We start from the raw sequence: 19,117 nt of genomic DNA, 5'->3' as shown, positions 1-19,117 counted from the left end.
GAGCAGGACCAGGACCGGGGGGATGCCCAGGAGCAGGACCAGGACCAGGGGGATGCCCAGGACCAGGACCAGGACCGGGGGGATGCCCAGGAGCAGGACCAGGACTGGGAGGATGCCTAGGAGCAGGACCAGGACCGGGGGGATGCCCAAGAGCAGGAGCAGGACCAGGACTGGGGAGATGCCCAGGAGCAGGACCAGGACCGGGAGGATGCCCAGGAGCAGGACCAGGACTGGGGAGATGCCCAGGAGCAGGACCAGGACCAGGACCGGGGGGATGCCCAGGAGCAGGACCAGGACTGGGAGGATGCCTAGGAGCAGGACCAGGACCGGGGGGATGCCCAGGAGCAGGAGCAGGACCAGGACTGGGGAGATGCCCAGGAGCAGGACCAGGACCGGGAGGATGCCCAGGAGCAGGACCAGGACTGGGGAGATGCCCAGGAGCAGGACCAGGACCAGGACCGGGGGGATGCCCAGGAGCAGGACCAGGACCGGGAGGATGCCCAGGAGCAGGACCAGGACCAGGACCGGGGGGATGCCCAGGAGCAGGACCAGGACCAGGACCGGGAGGATGCCCAGGAGCAGGACCAGGACCGGGACCGGGGGGATGCCCAGGAGCAGGACCAGGACCAGGACCGGGAGGATGCCCAGGAGCAGGCTCGGCTGCACAGGACCATGCGGGGGGTGCTCAGGGCTGGAACCAGAGCCGGGCTAGGAAACCCCGGACCGGGACCGGCACCGGGACCAGGGGCTGTCCGGGGCTGGGACCGGGACCGGGAGCGGGAGCAGCCCGCGTTGGGGTGCTGGTGTGGGTGCGGATGCAGGTGTTGGTGCGGGAGCGGGGAGGGGGGGGGGGGGGCTGCGGGTGCGGTGCCGGCGCGGGTGCGGGTGCGGGGCGGTGCCGGTGCCGGTGCGGGGCGGTCGCGGCGGCGCTGCCGGTGGCGGGGCGGGGGCGGCGCGGCCCCTCCTCCGCCGGGGCCGGGCCTGCGCCGCTTCCTGCGGAGCCGCCGGGCGCTGGGAGCAGCCGGCAGCCCCCGGCGCGCCGCGGCCCCGGGCCCCCGCCGCCCCCGCCCCGCCCCGCCGCCCGGCCCCCCGCCCCCCCGGCGGGCCCGGGGGCGCCGCCGCCGCCGCCCCACGCTGGCGCAGAGGCCCGGGCCCGGGCCCGCCTCGCCGCTGAGGATGTCCCGGAAGGCGCCGCGGGCGGAGGTGTGCGCCGACTGCAGCGCCCCAGGTAAGGGCCGCCCCCCCCGGGCCCGGGCCCGGGCCCCCCGCTGCGCCCCCGCTGCGCCCCATCCCCCCGCCAGCCTCCCGCTCCCCCCCCCCCGCCCCTCCTCGGCGGGGCCCCTCGCACCTCGTGCTGCCCCCCCGGAGCCTGGCCGGGAGCCTGCCTTGTGCTCCCCGGTGCGGCTCCAGGAGCCCCCCGCGAGTCCCCTCTGCACCCCACGGTGCCCCCCGGTACACCCACAGCACCCCCGCGAGTCCCCTCTGCACCCCACGGTGCCCCCCGGTACACCCGCAGCACCCTCATGTGCCCCCTCTGCACCCCACGGTGCCCCCCGGTACACCCACAGCACCCTCATGTGCCCCCTCTGCACCCCACGGTGCCCCCCGGTACACCCACAGCACCCCTATGTGCCCTCTCTGCACCCCACGGTGCACCCCCTCGGTATGCTCCTAGGGAGCCCTTTTGCATCTCCTTCTACACCCCACGGCGAGGCCCCTTTGCACCCCCCTGGGTGCCCCCAGGACCCCCCTGCTGAGTCCCCTCTGCACCCTATGGGGCACACCCTAGGGACCCCCGCTGAGTCCCCTGCTCTGCCCCCCAGGAACGCTCTGATGTGCCCCCAGAGCAACGCCCTGGTGAGGCCCATGGGCCCCCTTGGCGCACCCCATTTCCCCCCAGGAATCCCCCAGTAGACCCCAAACATGACCCCAGTAAGCCCTCTGTGCCCTCCTCAGTGCTGCCCCAGTGTACCCCCACTGCACCCAACACCCCCATGCACCGCCCACAGCATTTGCACCCCTCGACGTGGGGGCTGGTGGCACAGGCTGGGGACATTCTGGTCAGTGCCAGCAGTACCCAGGACCCTGCAAATGGCGGAATGGGGGGGGGACACCCTCCTGCACCCCCCAGCACCTCGCAGCCAGCACCCATGTTGGCCGGATCCGGACTTGGCGGGTGCAGGCGGGCTGAGCCGGGCCGGCAGCGGCCGTGCTGCAAGCCGGAGCCTGAGCCTGGGCAAGACGATTCGCATCCTCGGCGGTGCCGGTGCCCGCAGCCCCCACACCGGGCATGAGCCTGTGGGCGTCGCAGTGGGGCTGGACCCCCAAACCCTGCCCATGATGGGGCTGGACCGCCAAACCCTGCCCATGGCCAGCACGGGTGGCCCCGCAGCGATGAATGAACGGGGCCGAGAGTCGAGGTTCACTCCGAGCCGGCCCTGGAAAGCTGCCCGCGGGCCAAGGCTGTGCCGAAATTATTCCAGCCACGTGCCAATGGCCGGATCCTGCCAGAAGAGCCAGCGGCACGCGTGGGCACGGGGCTGCCCTGCCTCCGGGCGCGTCCCCTGTGCCCGCGGGCAAGCGGGGAGCGCAGGGGTGCCCGGGGCGGTGCTGAGGCTCCCTGCCGGCGCGGGGGGAAATGGGAACCAGTTTCTTCCAATCTCTTATCGCCCGGCAGCCATGTGAGGAAATGAGTTATAAAGTCCAGAGGCCACTTCCTACCACGCCGGGAGCACCCGCCACCACTGCTGGGGATGCGCTGCCCGGCCCTGCGTGGTGGGGTGCCCAGGGGGTGTCCCGGTCCCTCTGCCCAGGCTTCCTTGGCCAAATCCCGCGCTGTTGGCCCCGTGCGGGGACGCCGGCTGGCCCCAGCCCTCCCCTCGCCAGTGCGGGGCTGAGTGCTGCGGGTCCCGGTGTTGGCCCGCGTCCTGGTGCAGAGACGGAGGTGCCGGGAGCTGCCTTGGGCTCCAGGATTGTCCCAGCGTTCGGGGTGTCCCTGTGCCAGCACTCCCCGAGCTGCTGCAATGCCCACCTGCATCCCACTGCATCCCGGCTGCCCCCCTGCAGCGGGAGTGGGTGCCACCCTGGGGGTACCCCGGATCCGCCCGGTTGCAGGGCTGCGGGCAGCCTCGCCGGCCGGCTCCCCCCCCCATGGAGCGTCCTGTTCCCGGCAGCGCCCCGTGGGCAGCGGGCGCGAAGGCACAGATGCCGCCACGCCGGCTGCCAAGGCGCTGCCATCTGTGTGCACGGGGCTGCCAGGCTGGGGGGGGCTGCCGCTCCCCCCGGCCACCCCACCTCAGCCCCGGAGCACTGCGGGGCTGGGTGCCCCCCCAAACGGTGTCCCCAGGGCTCTGTGGGGGGCTTCGGGAGGGGTCCGGGACCCCCCGGGGAGGAAGGAAGCAGGGGAGGCCGGACCGCCTGCCTGCCTTCCTCTGCGGGGTCGCAGGGCCACCATCACTGCCTTGGGGCCATCGTGGCTAGCCAGTGCGGCCACCCCCCTAGGCCCTGTACCCCCCGGGCTTGGGGGTCCCCCCCTCCCGTGGGGCGGTGTGGTGTTTGGGTAGGCCCTACAGAAAGGAGGGATGGTGGGGCTGGGCAGAGGCTGGCAGGACTCCCCCCGCAGCGCCTGGCAGAGGGGCCGCCCGGGGACGGTTTGGCAACGTCACCCCGCATGTGGCCGCATGTCACGGGAGGGGGCTGTGACCCGGCGGGTGGGTCCCCAAATCCTGCCCTCGGTCCTGCTAGGGCCAGCTGCGGTCCCACAGCCGCACCGTGGGGCCGGAGCCCACCCCGGGCCAGCCCCAGGACCCATTTTTGGGGTGTGGGTGTGGGGAGCTGCCGCTCGGCCGGGAGCGGGGCCCCCCCGGGTGCCGGGGCTGGTGCCAGCGCGGGGCCTGCGCGGCCGCTCAAATGGCCCTTTGTTCCCGGCGGGGACACAAAGGGCTCCAGTCCAGCCGGGCCGGGGACAGCAGCCGGGGCTGGGGGGGGTATGGCAGTGGGGGGGGGCCGTGGCACCTGCCCCAAGAGCCGGGGTGCTCTGCGGGGCTGGCCTGGGGTGGGGTGTTGAGGCTGCAGAGCCGGTGACCGCCGTATGTGGGAGCCCACGGGCTGGGGGTACCCACCCATTGGGGGGGCATGCTGCCCCTGTCTGAGACCCCCCCCCACAAATGCCCAGCTGGGTGCTCAGGGTATGCACGGCCTCGCTGGGTGCTGCGGCGAGTCAGGGTGCCCCTGCTCGGGGTGTGCTGCCACGGGGCTGGCATCATCCCTGCTACCGGCCGCCCTCCTGATGGGGGAGGCCAAATCCTGCCCCCCCCTTTTGGCTGGTGCCTGGTTGCTATGGGAAACCTGTGGGTTTCCCCTGGTGATGGGCTGAACCCCTCCTCATCCCCTGGGAAACGGTTGCTGTGGCAACGCATCCCCCCCCCCCCGGCAGCAGCGGGGTGGATGGGGAGGGGACCTAGGTGCCGGGGACACCCGGTGACACCCCCGTGCCACCCCGCAGACCCTGGCTGGGCCTCCATCAACCGCGGGGTGCTCATCTGCGACGAGTGCTGCAGCGTGCACCGCAGCCTGGGTCGCCACATCTCCATCGTCAAGCACCTGCGCCACAGCCCCTGGCCTGCCACCCTGCTCCAGGTGCGTGCCAGCCCCACGGGGACACGGGGGAGCACACGCAGGGACCCCCCCGCGCCCACCGGACCCTGCCTCTCCCCCGCAGATGGTGCACACCTTGGCCAGCAACGGGGCCAACTCCATCTGGGAGCACTCGCTGCTGGATCCGGCCCAGGTGCAGAGCGGGCGCCGGAAGGCAAACCCCCAGGACAAAGTGCAGTAAGTGCCTCCCCACGCCGCAGGGAGGGGGGTCTGCGCCGGCCAGGTGCCCCCCCCTCACCCCACAACCTGCCGCCCCCCAGCCCCACCAAGTCAGAGTTCATCCGCGCCAAGTACCAGATGCTGGCCTTCGTCCACAAGCTGCCCTGCCGGGATGACGATGGTGTCACTGCCAAGGACCTCAGCAAGGTGGGGCGTGGGCTGGGGGCATGGGGACCCCCCCCACTTGGCGGCAGGGATGGATCCCCCCCCTTACCCCACTCTCCTCTGCAGCAATTGCACTCGAGCGTGCGGACGGGCAACCTGGAGACCTGCCTGCGCCTGCTCTCGCTGGGCGCCCAGGCCAACTTCTTCCACCCGGTGAGCGCCGGAGGGGCTCGGGGTCCCCGGGGACGGTGCTGGGCTTGGGGAGGGGTCCCGGGGTCCCATCCTGCGGGCAGGCTGGGGGGCTGAGGCTGCCTGTACCCGCAGGAGAAGGGCACCACGCCACTGCACGTGGCCGCCAAGGCCGGGCAGATCTTGCAGGCAGAGCTGCTGGTGGTCTACGGTGCCGACCCCGGGGCACCCGACGTGAACGGCCGGACCCCCATCGACTACGCCAGGTGAGGGCAGGGAAGGGGGGGGGTCACCCCTGCCTGCACCCCCCCCTAGGGTGGGCATCACCCCTGCCCGTCCTCTCACAGGCAGGCAGCCCAGCATGAGCTGGCGGAGCGGCTGGTGGAGTGCCAGTACGAGCTGACCGACCGGCTGGCCTTTTACCTCTGCGGCAGGAAGCCGGGTGAGCACGGGGGTCCCGGGGGGGGGGTGTTCAGCCCTGGGGGGGCAGGGGGCTCCGCTCACCCCCCCCTCTCTTTGCGCAGACCACAAGAACGGGCACTACATCATCCCGCAGATGGCCGACAGGTGAGTGCCCAGCGCCCACGGCCCCGCTGCCCTGTCCCGTGTCCCCCCCGGCGTCCCCGCTGGGCCGAGGGGGGGACCCCGGTCACCTCCCCGTGACCAGCACTGGAGCATCCCTGGGGGGGCGGGGGGGGTCCACTTACCCGCGCGTTTAACGTCCGCCTTTATCCTGTTCTTCCCTCCGCTGCCTTCTCCGGAGCGCAGGGTGCGCCCAAAGTGCATGGCACAGAGGTATTGTCCGCTTGGCTCTCGGCTCCGGGGGCCCCCCTGTGCCACCGGCGTGGGCCCCCCCTGCAGCGCTGGCTGCTCGGCCCAGCCCGGCACCTGGGGGGCACTCAGGGAGGGGGGGTCCCGCTCCCCCCTGCCACCTCGTTCCCCCGTGCCTGCCTGCCAGCCCTGCTCAGTGAAGGTCCCCGTACCCAGGGGGGGTCCCTGTCATGGTGGGGTGCAGCTGGGGGCCGTTTCAGTGGGGACAGGTCAGGAATAACCCCTGCTTTTTGTCTCCCCCCTCCCTGCGCCCCCCCAGCCTGGACCTCTCCGAGCTGGCCAAGGCAGCCAAGAAGAAGCTGCAGGCGGTGAGTGGGGGCCAGGGCAGGGCTGGGGGGGTCCTGTCTGCTCCCCCCATCCCGCCTGACGCCATCCCCTGTCCCGCTGCAGCTCAGCAACCGCCTCTTCGAGGAGTTGGCCATGGACGTCTACGACGAGGTGGACCGCCGGGAGAACGACGCGGGTGAGCGGGGGGCACGGGGTGCAGCCCCCCCAGGGCCGCGGCTGGGGCGGGCGTCCCGGCACGGGGAGGAGCAGCCGATGGGGCCGTGGCTGAGCCCAGCGCTCCCCCCGAGCTGGATCCGTCCGCTGGGACCGCAGGCCCCTCCTTCCTCATTCCTCCGGCCGGGAAGGTTTTCTCTGTGCGAGGGGCCGCCGCTGGGCGCTGGGGCTGGGGTGCTGCCGGAGGTGGGTGCCGGGACCCCCCTGGGATGGGGGCTTAGCCTGGGGGGGTGCCCTTGGGCTGGTGCAGGGGGGGGCATGGGGGTCACCCCATTTCCATGGCAGGGCGGGCACCGACAGGCACGCCAAACCCTCCCCGCACCGGCTGGGGGGGTGCAGAGCGGGTGCCCCAAAGGGTGAGGAGCGGGGGGTCCCTGCTGGGGGGTGCAGGGGGGATCGCAGCCCCGCAGGGCGGCTGGGGGAGGCGATTCCCGTCAGCGTGGCTGGGCTCCGCTCCCAGCCCCGGCAGGCTGGCCCTGCGCCTGCGTCCTGCCGGCTCCGCCACAGGCCCCAGGCCCTGCAGCCCGTTTGCTCTGGGGGGGGACACCAGCCCCTGCAGCCCCCCGGGGTCTGACACCGGCTGCCTGCCCACAGTCTGGCTGACGACGCAGAACCACAGCACGCTGGTGACGGAGCGCAGCGCCGTTCCCTTCCTCCCTGTCAACCCCGAGTACTCGGCCACGCGCAACCAGGTGAGCCCCCCCCAGGCCCCAGGACCCCCCCCCCTTGCACCCAGACCCCTGCTCACCCCTTTTCCCCCCCTGCCACCCCTGCCAGGGCCGGCAGAAGCTGGCCAGGTTCAATGCCAGGGAGTTTGCCACCTTGCTCATCGACATCCTTGGGGAAGCCAAGCGCCGTCAGCAAGGGAAGAGTCTGCTGAGCCCCACAGGTGAGGGACGGGGGGCAGCGAGGGGGGGGCTGAGCTTTCCCCCCCACCCTGTGCTCAGCACCCCCCTGCCCTCCCCCCAGACGCCCTTGACTACTCGCTGCGGAGCCAGAGCGACCTGGACGACCAGCACGACTACGACAGCGTCGCCTCCGACGAGGATACGGACCAGGAGCTGCTGCGCAACGCCTCCCGCAACAACCGTGCCAGGGTGAGCCCTGGACCCCCCGCCCCGAACCCCCCACCCCAGCTCCGGGATCCCGGTGCTGAGCCCCTCTCCCCACAGAGCATGGACTCCTCCGACCTCTCCGACGGCCCCATCACGCTGCAGGAGTACCTGGAGGTGAAGAAGGCTCTGGCCGCCTCCGAGGCCAAGGTGCAGCAGCTGATGAAGGTGAACAACAGCCTGAGCGACGAGCTGCGCCGGCTGCAGCGCGAGGTGGGTGCGGGGCCGGTGGGACCCCCCACTTGGTATACCCCCCTCCCTGCTGATGCCTCCCCTTTCCTCCCCACCGCTGCAGATCCACAAGCTGCAGGCAGAGAACACGCAGATCCGGCAGCAGACGGGCCCTGCGCACCCAACCCCGGCCCCCAGCGAGCGGCCGGAGCATGGGCACCCCCCCAGCACGGCCCCCCAGCACCGCCGGGACCGCCAGGCCTTCTCCATGTACGAGCCGGGCTCGGCGCTGAAACCCTTCGGGCAGCCGGTGGAAGAGCTGGTGACGCGGCTGCAGCCCTTCGGTGCCGGTGTGAGTGTGCTGGGGTGGGCGGGTGGGCAGTTTTTGGGGTGCAGCGGCTCCCTCCAGCCCCCCAGGGTGCTGGGTCCCGTCCCCGCGGGGCCGTAACCTTTCGTGTGTCACCAGGAGGTGGAGGACGAGGCTCTGTACTCCATGCACATCCCGGCCAGCGTGTACCGGGTAAGGGGGCCGCGGCGGGGGCGGCTCCTGCATGGGACATGGTGGCCGTTGCCCTCCCGGGACGTGGCCCCCACACCGTCCTGGGACGTCCTGTCACCCCACCGCCCTGCACCCCCCGGGTCAGGCCGGGGACCTCCCTGGGGGACGGTGGCCACGGGACGTTCCTGCATGCAGGGCGGCGGTGTCCCCTGTGCTCGTCCTCCCCTGCACGTCACCGGGGTCGGCTTTGGACCCTTCTGCACCCTGTTCAGCGCCGGCTTCCCCTCTCTTCCCCCTCCAGATCCGGAAAGGTCCGTCTGCTTCCTCGGTGCCCTTTCCCCCGTCCTCCCCGCTGCTCTCCTGCCCGCCCGATGGTGCCCGGCACATGGTGACGTACCGGGGAGGGGGTGGCAGCTCCCGGGGTGGGGGGACCCCGGCCCTGTGCAGGGACGGGGCTGGGCAGGGCTTGACGCTGCTCCTGTCCCCTCCAGAGCAAGCTGGACCGGCACGGCAGCGGCACCGACAGCGACTATGACAACACGCAGGCGGGTGAGGTCCTGATCAGGTGAGTGCTGGGGCTGGGGACTGCGCAGGGGACACGGGGCTGGCACTGACCCCGGGGGGGTCGGTCGGTCCCCGCAGCATGGAGGGGAAGCGGTTCGTGGAGCTGAGCAAGGATGAGGACTTCCCCCATGAGCTGGACCCGCTGGACGGGGAGCTGGACCCCGGGCTGCCCAGCACGGAGGACGTCATCCTCAAAACTGAGCAGGTCACCAAGAACATCCAGGAGCTGTTGCGGGCGGCGCAGGAGTCCAAGCACGACAGGTAGGGCTGGGGCACGGCCGTGGGGTCCCTCCAGACCCCCCTGGTCCCAGGGGCTGTGTTCACATGGGGCCATCCCCACCACCCCCGTGTTTGGGAGCTGTCGTCCCCCCCAGCACTCACCCCCTCTGCTCACCCCCAGCTTCGTGCCCTGCTCGGAGAAGATCCATGCGGCTGTGACGGAGATGGCATCGCTCTTCCCCAAGGTAGGAGGGGTGGTGGGTCCCCAGGGTGGGGGGTTCCCTACCAGGCACTCTGTCCCCACCCTGACATGCGTCCTGACTCTGCCCCGCTGCAGAAGCCGGCGCTGGAGACGGTGCGGAGCTCCCTGCGGCTACTCAATGCCAGTGCCTACCGGCTGCAGAGCGAGTGCCGCAAGACCGTGCCGCCCGAGCCGGGCGCTGCCGTGGACTACCAGCTCCTGACCCAGCAGGTCATCCAGTGTGCCTACGACATCGCCAAGGCCGCCAAGCAGCTGGTCACCATCACCACCCGCGAGAAGAAGCAGTGAGCACCGGCCCCCGGCCCCCCCCACCCCACTGGCCCCCATGCTGTCCGTCTCTCCCTCCCCACCGGCAGCAGCCGGCACCTGGGATGAGCGTGGCTGCAAGTGGCCTTAGCCCGTGGGGGGCCGGGGCGTGGGGTAAGCCCCCCCTCACCCCCCACGCCGCCAAGGAGCTGGTGCTCAGCCTGCGGGGTAGGTGCCTGCATCCCCCTGTACAGACCCCTGCCCGTCCCCGCGCAGCCCGCCCTGCGGCATGCGCCTAACTTATCCTGTACATAGCCTGTGTAGCTGTCTGCGGCGGCGGCGGCGATGTACCCCCTCTCCCCCAAAGCCCCTCGCCGGGCGGCCGGTACCCCTGGGGCCACCCACAGCGTTACACTGGACCGGGGCGCCCGCGGGCCCCCCTCCCCGGGCGTCCTGCCCCCCGCCAGGGCCACGCTCCCTACTGTAAGATGTGTCCTTGTACATTTGTATCAATAAAGGTGTGAGCATTGCACGGGCCCCTGGCTGCTGCGGCCATGGCGGGGGGGGTCCCGTCCCTCCGGGGCATGGCTCCCGGGGATTCACCGCCGCCAGTGCCAGGCAGGGCTCGGCCACGTGTCCCTCGCGTTTCACCCAGTCCCCTTGGCCCCGGCTGGCAGCCGGTCATGCCGTCCCCGGCACAGCCCTGCTGTCCCCGGCATGGCCCCACCGCTCGCCCAACCCCGGGGCAGGGCTTTCCCAGCACGGCCCCGCCATTGCGCTGCAAACCCACCAAGCACCGGGGCTGCCGGACAGGGCTCCCGCCACCCCCATGGTGTCCCCCGAGGGTTTGGTGGCCGCAGCCATGGTGCTCACCGGCCTGGGCCTCCTGGCCTGGTGCCTTTGGGCAGGGAGGCTGAAGGTGCCTGGAGACTGGGGAGAGGAGGAGGAGGAAGAGGAGGGGATCCCCTTCATCGCCGAGGACGGCTCAGGGCGCTCCCGGCTGCTGTGCAAGCCCTCGGCACTGGCCCAGCACCTGGTGCGGAGCTTGGGGCGGGCGGCAGCTCTGCGGGGGGGCCGCTGGCTGTGGCCACGCTGGCCCCGGCTCCAGATGCTGCGGCAGCTCCTGCAGCCACCCGCGCTGCAGCCGGCGGTGGCCCGGGAGCTCCTGCAGCTGCCCGACACAGGGCTGGTGGCCCTGGACTGGCTGGTGGGGCCACGGGGGGCCAGAAGCGGCAGCAGCGGAGGGGGGCCCAGCTCGGTGCTGCTGCTCATCCCCAACGCTGCCGGGAAGGTGACGGGGGGGCTGCTGCAGCTGGGGCTGCGGGCGCTGGAGAGGGGCTTCATCCCCGTCATCTTCAACCGCCGGGGTCACAACGGCTGCCCCCTCACCACGCCCCGGCTCCAGCCCTTCGGGGACCCCGGGGACCTGCGGGAAGCGGTGACCTACCTACGCTGCCGGCACCCCACCGCCTCGCTGCTGGCCGTCAGCGAGGGCTCGGGCTCGGGGCTGCTGCTCGCCTACCTGGGGGAGAGCGGCTCCTCCAGCCGCCTGGCCGCCGCCGCCTGCATCTCCCCTGTCTTCCGTGGCCGGGACTGGTTTGAGGCCGGGATGCCCTGGCTCTACGAGTGGCCGCTGCTCCTGCACCTCAAGAGGGGACTCAGCAGGTCAGTGGGGTCCCTTGGGTCTGGGGGGGGCTGGGGAGGGGGTGCCCCAGGAGCCCCTTGGCCAGCCCTGGGTGGGGGGGCGGTGCGTGCAATGGGTGCCACTGCCGGCACCGGGAGCCCTGGTGCGGGGGCAGAGGTGCTGAGAGCAGCAAAACGCGCTGGTTAATGAACACCAGCCTGGAGGCGGCTGCCGTGGGGCCGGCTCAGCCGCCACATGCTCCCTGGCCCGGCTGGGGCTGTGGCACCATCTTGGGGTCCCCTTGGTGTCACCTCGGCGCAGCAGCATAGGGTGGGTTGGCAAAGCCCCACCACCACCACTGCACTGGATCCTGGGGGCTGAGCCCCCCTGCACTGCTGCTTGCCCCCTGCACCCGACCCTGCGTGTCTGCCCTGCGGGGTTGGGGGGCTGTGACCACCGACCCATGGCCGGGCAGGGGGCTGTGGCAGCTGCCCCCCTCTCTCCCGAGGGCCCTGAGGCCCCATTGCCCAACACGGCCGTGCTGGGGAGGGCCAAGCGTGGGCATGGGCTGGGATGGGAGACAAACCGCCCCGTGCCAAGGCCTTGAGCAAGCGGCACCTCCCGGACGCTGCTGAGACCTTGGCTGGGGGGGGGGGGAAATACTCACACAACAAAGGGGCCGCACTGGTGGGCAAACAAGGGCCAAAACCACCGCAGCCAAACCCCAAAACAGTGGGGCAAACAGGCGCCGGGGTGAGCCTCAGCAAAGCCTCGGGGGGTGCAGCCAGGCACGGAGTTTACTGCAGCGATGGGGTGCGGGGTGGGGGGGCAGCAGGGTGTCCCCCCATTTCCCGATACTCATTGCAAGCGCTGCTGTCACAGCAACGGCGCGGAGTGCTGGCTGCCTCCCGTTGCCATGGTACCCAGGCTGGCGCAGGCTGCGCTGCAGGGACCACCCGCAGCATCCCCAGCAAGGGACTAGGATGGGACCCCCAAATCAGCTGTGGGGGACTCGAGGCCACCCCAGTACCCGCATGTGGGGCCAGGGCCAGGGTGCAGCCACTGCCCCCCCGCTGCTGAGGGCAGGCCCATGGCGTCCCCACGGCCCCCAGCCCACGGTGGGCGCCCCGTCCCCGCAGGTACGCGGGGTCCCTGGCCGAGGCGGTGGACGTGGACAGGCTGCTGGGCAGCCGCTCGCTGCGGGAGCTGGAGGAAGCCCTCTTCTGCCGGACCAAGAGCCGCCCCACCAGCTGGGAGGCCTACTGGGAGCGCAACGAGCCCCTGCGCGACGCCGACGAGGCGGCCGTGCCCGTGCTGTGCCTCTGCAGCGCCGACGACCCCGTCCGCGGCCCCCCAGCCCGCAGCCTGCCCCTGGAGCTGTTCCGCAGCAGCCCCTACTTCTTCCTGCTGCTGACCCCACGCGGGGGACACTGTGGGTTCCCCCGGCGGGGACCGGGCCGCTGCTGGGGCCATGAGACAGTGTTGGAATACTTCAGGGCGATGGCCGAGTTCCTGCGGGCGGAGGAGCGGAGGAAGGGGCTGCCACGGCCCTGCAGGTGGGGGGGTCCCGCTGTCGAACCCCCCGTCTTCACCTGGCACAGGTCCTACACCCGGTAGCCCCCAGGCAGGGTCCCGCGCTCCGGGGGTCTCAGAAAGGCAGGCAGACACTCCGTGTACTAAAATTACTTTATTACAGTTGATTTTTTTTTTTTTAACATTTCCTTTGCTATGATACAAAGGATACTTACAAACAAAATATTACATATGACCTTATTTTTTTTCTCTTCTCTTATTTTCTGACAACTTGGTAACAGCTTTAAATGCACAATCTATACAATTAATACAGGTTATATATGAGCTATAATGTATGTTGAACCAGAAGAATACCAGAATACTGACAATATACTGTACATTAAGCCTTACCAGTTAGTGCTCGTGGCATTTTCTACAAGAAGGAAAACGCACACCTGTAGATTCACTCATACCAGCTGGTGCTACCAGACAAGGAAGCAGGAAGGAGTTTAATTCCCCTAGTTAAATCCTTCACGGCCCATCACCGTGGTGCTGGGCCTGGAAACCTCAGACCAGTGTTCATAGTAAAACAGCAGATATGTGTGTGGGTTTTTCTAACTAACGCTCTGCGGCACAACACCGCGCGGCCGGGCGCCTGCTCTCGGCACCGCGGCAGTCGGGCTTTGCTATACCTGGATGATGCCCCAGAGCAGACGGCCACGGCGCTGGGCGAGCTCTTGTTGGTGAGCCGGACCTCCTTACGGAGCGGGAGAGGAGGAAGAGGAGGAGGAGGAGAGGAAAAGCAGCAACAGCTTTGCTGTCAGCAGCAGGCAGCTCTCGGGTTTGTGCACAGGCAGGCGCCGAGGGAGGAAGAGCAAGCCCGAGGCGCGTCGCTCCCCAGCACGGCTTGGCCAAACCGCTGGGCTCAGCCCCCGGCCGCACACGGAGCTCGTCCCGGCAAAACCTCCGCGGCATCGGGCAGCCGGCGGGGCTGGGAGCTGCCTTGAGGTTACCTGCTCGCCAGGGAAGGTTTGCTTTTGTTTCGCAGCCGAAGCTAGCGTTGGGTGGCTACAGGTGTGCACTTCCCCTCCTCCCGCCGTGGTCTACGTCGGACTGATAAGGTTACATTTTTGTTTTATTTTTTTTAAAAGCGACCAGCAAGTGAAGCGTTTTTAGTTGGCTGCCAAAAGACCTGGCATTTGCACAGAAGCTGCAAATGGAAAATAGCCATCCCCTCCTCCCACCCGCTGCATCCCAGCCCAGAAAACCCCAAACTGTTGGTGGAAGAAAGAAAAAAAAACAGGGGTGGAGGAGAGGAAGAGGAGGGGGGAACAGGTTGGAAAATACCAGGTTTGAGTTAACATTTCCTTGACTTCACACAATGCTTGTGCAAAAAGAAACAAAACAAAACCCCCAAACAAAGAAAAACCCAAACCAGAAACATGCTGGAAATAATGAAAACAAATGGAAAGTAATATATAAAATTAAAAATATAAATAGGATGTCTGGCTGACTGGTAGAAGAATAGGTCATTTAGGTTACAAAAAGGAATATACATTCAAGAGGCTCTGAACCCAGTGGGGTAACTGATGTTAAACTTGTGTTAATAGTTAGGCTAGAATTCTCAAGTTTGTCTTTAAAATCTTCACAATACAAGCAAGCTATTTTTTTAAAAATATACACTATACACACCTCACACAGCTTCTCCTATCCGTATTACACACGTTACACTACCCTCCCATCCACTAAACCAAGGGGGTCCCCACGGCTAAGGTACGCAGGGTGGGCCCCCCCATCCCGACCCACCGGCCCCGAGGTGGCGGTGGGGCAGCGATGGCTGCAGAGCCCCAGGCAGGTCGCTCGGCCCCTCCACGTCTTACCACAACCTTCTCAAGCATTTACAAGTTACCAAAGGGCTGTAGCCTTTTATGTTATACACACTTCACTTTGTAACGTTAATTATTTACATCAGGGCTGCCCCCCCCCCCCATCTTTTAGCTGTTTCTAGGCAGGTAAAAAAAAATGTTCCTGTTCCAAGCAAGCAGGGGGGAGAGCTGCGGGGGGTTTGGAGGGAAGAAAAGCTGAAGAAAGGAAGGGGATGGTTTGCTTGCCAGAAGCCAAACCTGTACGTGCACGTATGCCTCTCCTTCTCTGATCCTTGAATCCTTACAAGCTCCCGACCCCTACGACCTGCGGGACAGCCAGACCTGGAGAGCACGGCCTCACCGGTGCTCAAACTCCTCTGCTCGCAGCTTCCCGGGACGCTCAGCAAAGCTATTCTCGACTTGCAGACTTGCCTCTGCCACAAGACAAGGAGCACAGGTCCTTACTTCATTCCTAGAAGCGCGGGGCGGGGGGAGCCCACCCCTCCGTTAGTGGCAGGTCTTGCAGTGCAAGCCAGCCGCAGCCGGGGCAGGGACACCGAGACCCCCCGCCAGCCACCACATCGCACCCACAAACTCGCCCTTCACGGCTGCCACCGGCTGCAGTCGGGCTCTGCCAGAGCCGTGCAAAAGCAGCGGCGACGTACTTCAGCTCGTTAACAACCCTGTGCTGATTTCTAAACTCCGCTGAGCTCAGAGTTGCCATAGAAATGCGCGATCCTGGCACTAAAAGCAGGCAACGATCTTAAAAGAAAGTAGTTTTGTTTTTTTTTTTTCTTTTTTTTTTTTCCTCCAGTAGGTTTAGATGATCTCGGGTTCAAGACAAAAGCAGTCAGAAGGGGAAAACAGATCATTTCTAGAGAGGTTGAAAAATATAGTCATAAGCCGGTATTAAACTGCAGCAAAGAACCTGAACTCGGTTCCCGCTGAGTTCAGCCCCAGAGAAAGCTCGAAGCCACCGCTCCGTCCCTCGCACTGCCCACCGTACAGCACACGACGCCGAAGGGAAGAAGATTCCACACAGCGAACACGGCAGCAAACCCGGCCGAAGGCGGGAAGCGGAAAGCCCCAGGCGAGCGGCTGCTGGCCTCCCCGGCCCTCCCGCCCCGGCGGCCGCTGCGCCTCCCCAGCTCGCAATATTTAAGCACAATTCCTTACAGCATCACTTTGACAAGTCTCGGGGATTAGGTGCATGCTGAACTACGACTGGCAATTACAGTAGCTTTTTGCTAGCTGGCACATACTGTATCTATAAATTTTAGTACAAAAACTTAAAAAATACAGAAACTAGGTCAATTTGTTAACTACATATTTACAGATAATTACAATTCTTTTCACTCACAATAATTAAACTAATTGTCAGTGAAAATTCAAACTGTGCATGTTCTGAGGTACCCGTACTTAGGGGTGGGGAGCGGGGCAGGGGACCGGAGGGGCGAGGTGGGGGCGAAGATCCCCCCGGGTTTGTTCATATCCGTGGGGGCAACGCTCGGCCCTCCCGGTTACCGGTTCCTGGACTCGGTGTGTGCACTCCGAGAAAGCAAGGAGAGAGGGAAGCGATGTTGGGGCTTTTTTCCCAGGGCATGGCTTTAGGATGTTTTGAGGACGCCAGACGGGTACAAAGCCAAGGGGCACGTACCAAACTGCCTTCCTCCCTCCGCAAGGAGCCTTCAGGTGAAGTGCAAGTATTGAGACCCACAGCTCGGCGGTTAAGGTGCTTGTTTGCCGGCAAATCCGATTTACTAAGTCCCTCCCTAGCTGACAAAGGCCTCTCCTTCCCCAGCAAAGCCTGGGCTGAAGGGCAGGGCTGGGATGCAGCAGGCAGCGTCACGGCCCCAGCTGGCTGAACCTCATTGTGCAACAGGAACCAGGGTTATCTGTTGCCATCGTTCCCTGGTGGGGTGGTGTTTATTATGACCACGAGATATATCAGCGTTTTATTTTGGCTGTGAACAGCTACCCACAACCCTCCGATGCGCCTCACACGTATTTCTCAACAGACTCCGGCTCAATCGACTCGTCAAAGTGCAAACTGAAACAAAACACAGCAGAGGGACACCGACTGGCATCCCCGTCTGGGCATCCACCGCTCCCTATCCTTGGCACGTGGCCCCGGGCTCACTGCCGGCCAGCACCGGGGTGGGAAAGTCCCACAGGCAGGAGCACAGCTAAAGACAATACTACTCGTTGTGAAAGGGTAGGGATGTCCCAACCAAATCCGAGCCTCACCTAAAAAACTCACAAGAGACCTTCCAAATGGGACAGGGGAAAATTGCCTCCAAATTCTCTGGTAGCACAACGAAGAGAGCCCGTGGTTGGCAAGCTGCTGAGCTGGCTGGGCTTCCCTTCCCAGCTGGGTAAATATCGCAGCTGGATGAACAGTTGTGACTTGACACATGCGAGCAGCATTTATGCCCCGAACTGCCAGATGTCTCACTAAGACGGGGTCTGTAAAGGACAAAGGAGAAGGTTAGAAGGGTCTTCACAGCTTGAGGAGCTCGCGGTGTCCAGCATGGCACTCGCCCCGCTGCTATGAGAAAGACCAGGGCAAGATTTACTGAAAATGCAGAGCAAGTACCCAGGAGAAGAACAAGGCTGTCCTCTGCTTACTGGACTCGAGTAACCAAACACACATGCCTAATCAGAATAAAGAATAGACCAGAAGTGTCTGTGTGTACATATATACACACACGTATGTGCTGTACACACATACACACACACCTTTTAAATCTTCCAACTTAGCTTCTTTTGATCCTCCACGTAACCTGCTCTCGTTATTAGACGCACACAAAGGTAGACACTGTTCAGAGTTAGCGGCGGCTTGAACTCAGGACTGCCACAAGTTAGTGCCGGCGCAGCGTGCCAAGACCGTGCCGGGCTTGTGATCTTTCGTGGTGAGACGCAGCTGGGGACTCTGAGCTCAGCCTGCTGAGCACTTCACCGGCCCACTCACCGCCTCCCCAGCAGATCAGTACATTGCCTCAACTGCTTTCCTACCGCTATACCATCTTGTTTTCTTCTCTGCTGTCTTCTGACTTTCTGGTACCCTCTGGGAGCTCTCTTCTCTCCTTTACAGCACACCCGTAGCAGCTAGCCTACCCTCCCGCGCCCCAGAAAAAGAAAGCTACAATTAGCAGGGCAGCATTTAAGCGAGGGCTTTTGACTGCGTTCAGCCCCAGCACGGCTCGTGCAGATGTACGCGCCCTCGCCCTAGAGCCCTGCTGCAGGGCTTGCTTTTGCTCGTGAACAGGAGTGCTAAAGAACAGCAGAACTGAAGTGCCCTGACAGAACTGCACAGCGTGATGTGTGTGCACGTATACCCACACACACATACACAGAGAGTATAGAAATATATACAAATGAGATACCATATATATATCCAGAGAGATGTGCGTATTCAACAGAGTAATGGTAGACAGTGGTACAATACAATTTATTGCCTCTCAAGAAATGGCACGTAAGCAGGGCCAAGGGGGCAGGGCAGCCTGAAGTGCAAGGGGCCCTCGTCCCTGGGGGGGTTAATAAACAGCATCATCCCAGGATCGAGCAGGGTGCACCCCGTGCAGGTTACAGCTGGCGTGCCACGCACGTTCTTCGGGAGTGGGAGGGCTGGCTGGGATACAGAGCGATGCCAGCCTGGCCCCAAGCCAGGCAAGGAATGGCTGCAGGGAATTTTCTGTGGAAAGCTTGGTATCGTACCACACTTATTTCTTCAACCCCTTTGAAGCTCACAGGCTTGGAGCGAATGCAGGTGAAACAGAGCTGACCTCCATTTCAGTGCTGCGTCCGAGGAAGAAAGCACATAATGTTCAACATGGAAGGGAAAGGTGGCTGCGACTCCCTGGGACCATGTAGAACAAGAAAAACGTGGTCCCTTTCACTGATTTTAATTCAATAAAATCAAAAGAAATTCAAATCAGAAAGAGGTGAAAATGGTGGCTCCTCTGTTTTTTTTCATCTCTGGGCTGAACTACATCAGAACTTTAGGTCTTGCAAAGGGGAAGAGAAGAATAACCACAGAATAGGAGATTTCAGGGGTCAAGCTGGTAATTTGAAAATACTGCAATAAAATTTGCAAAGTAGTCCACACAGAAGAGTTTCCCCAGTGTTAAATATGACATAAAAGATGTAAAAGAACATCTTTGCTGAGGTACTGGAGTAGTTTCAAAATTTACAGATTACAGTATTTTTAAAACCAAAGTTAGGGCATGACTGCAACAAGTACAATAGGGAGTAATTGGTCTTACTTTTAAAAATAGAGTTTGCAAACTGATTCAGAGAGTGTTTGCGTCTCTCTAGTGTATTTTATAGTTGTTCATGTATCTCAGAAATACACCCGAGATACATTAAAATTCTCAACACCAAGGGCCTCCTCATACACCTCCAAGGCACAGCCTGACCCTGAGACCCTCTGGCTACAGCTGCGTAATGGGGTGCTTTCTCTTGAGATCAGGCTTGTTTGGGACAGCTTTCCTTCCCCCACATACACACAGGGACACACACATTTAGACCAGTTGATCTGAA

At 64.9% G+C, this 19,117-nt stretch overlaps 2 protein-coding genes across 4 annotated transcripts; both read left to right on the top strand.

The window, feature by feature from the left end:
* Positions 1–1,176: 1,176 nt before the first annotated feature.
* On the top strand, positions 1,177–9,621 carry GIT1 (GIT ArfGAP 1). Of its 3 annotated transcripts, XM_059829199.1 has the most exons (22): positions 1,177–1,228; positions 4,505–4,638; positions 4,721–4,833; positions 4,917–5,022; positions 5,107–5,193; positions 5,305–5,435; positions 5,517–5,611; positions 5,694–5,736; positions 5,938–5,964; positions 6,260–6,308; positions 6,391–6,463; positions 7,096–7,193; positions 7,279–7,390; positions 7,471–7,598; positions 7,674–7,826; positions 7,909–8,136; positions 8,251–8,304; positions 8,585–8,671; positions 8,775–8,848; positions 8,926–9,108; positions 9,248–9,311; positions 9,404–9,621. In XM_059829199.1, the coding sequence occupies exons 1-22, from the start codon at positions 1,177–1,179 to the stop codon at positions 9,614–9,616; spliced, it is 2,304 nt and encodes a 767-aa protein (XP_059685182.1). In that variant the 3' UTR covers positions 9,617–9,621. The 3 variants fall into 3 exon arrangements, with proteins under 3 accessions (XP_059685182.1, XP_059685181.1, XP_059685183.1); XM_059829198.1 differs by lacking the exon at positions 5,938–5,964; XM_059829200.1 differs by lacking the exons at positions 5,938–5,964; positions 8,251–8,304.
* A 782-nt stretch (positions 9,622–10,403) lies between these two features.
* On the top strand, positions 10,404–12,815 carry ABHD15 (abhydrolase domain containing 15). Its single transcript, XM_059829471.1, has 2 exons — positions 10,404–11,239; positions 12,338–12,815. Exons 1-2 carry the CDS (start codon positions 10,404–10,406, stop codon positions 12,813–12,815), a joined length of 1,314 nt encoding a protein of 437 aa, XP_059685454.1.
* The last annotated feature ends 6,302 nt before the right edge of the window (positions 12,816–19,117 follow it).

The sequence above is a fragment of the Gavia stellata genome, chromosome 25, assembly GCF_030936135.1.
Source record: "Gavia stellata isolate bGavSte3 chromosome 25, bGavSte3.hap2, whole genome shotgun sequence".
Taxonomy (NCBI): domain Eukaryota; kingdom Metazoa; phylum Chordata; class Aves; order Gaviiformes; family Gaviidae; genus Gavia; species Gavia stellata.
Note: the sequence above shows the minus strand (reverse complement) of the source record. Positions and strands in the feature narration are given on the sequence as shown.

Coding starts and splice junctions, on each gene's coding strand:
- GIT1 (XM_059829199.1), top strand. CDS start 1,177: ATGTCCCGGAAGGCGCCGCGGGCGGAGGTGTGCGCCGACTGCAGCGCC. Junction 5,965..6,259: donor CCAAAGTGCATGGCACAGAG/GTATTGTCCGCT, acceptor GCGCCCCCCCAG/CCTGGACCTCTCCGAGCTGG. Junction 6,464..7,095: donor CCGCCGGGAGAACGACGCGG/GTGAGCGGGGGG, acceptor GCCTGCCCACAG/TCTGGCTGACGACGCAGAAC.
- ABHD15 (XM_059829471.1), top strand. CDS start 10,404: ATGGTGTCCCCCGAGGGTTTGGTGGCCGCAGCCATGGTGCTCACCGGC. Junction 11,240..12,337: donor CTCAAGAGGGGACTCAGCAG/GTCAGTGGGGTC, acceptor CCGTCCCCGCAG/GTACGCGGGGTCCCTGGCCG.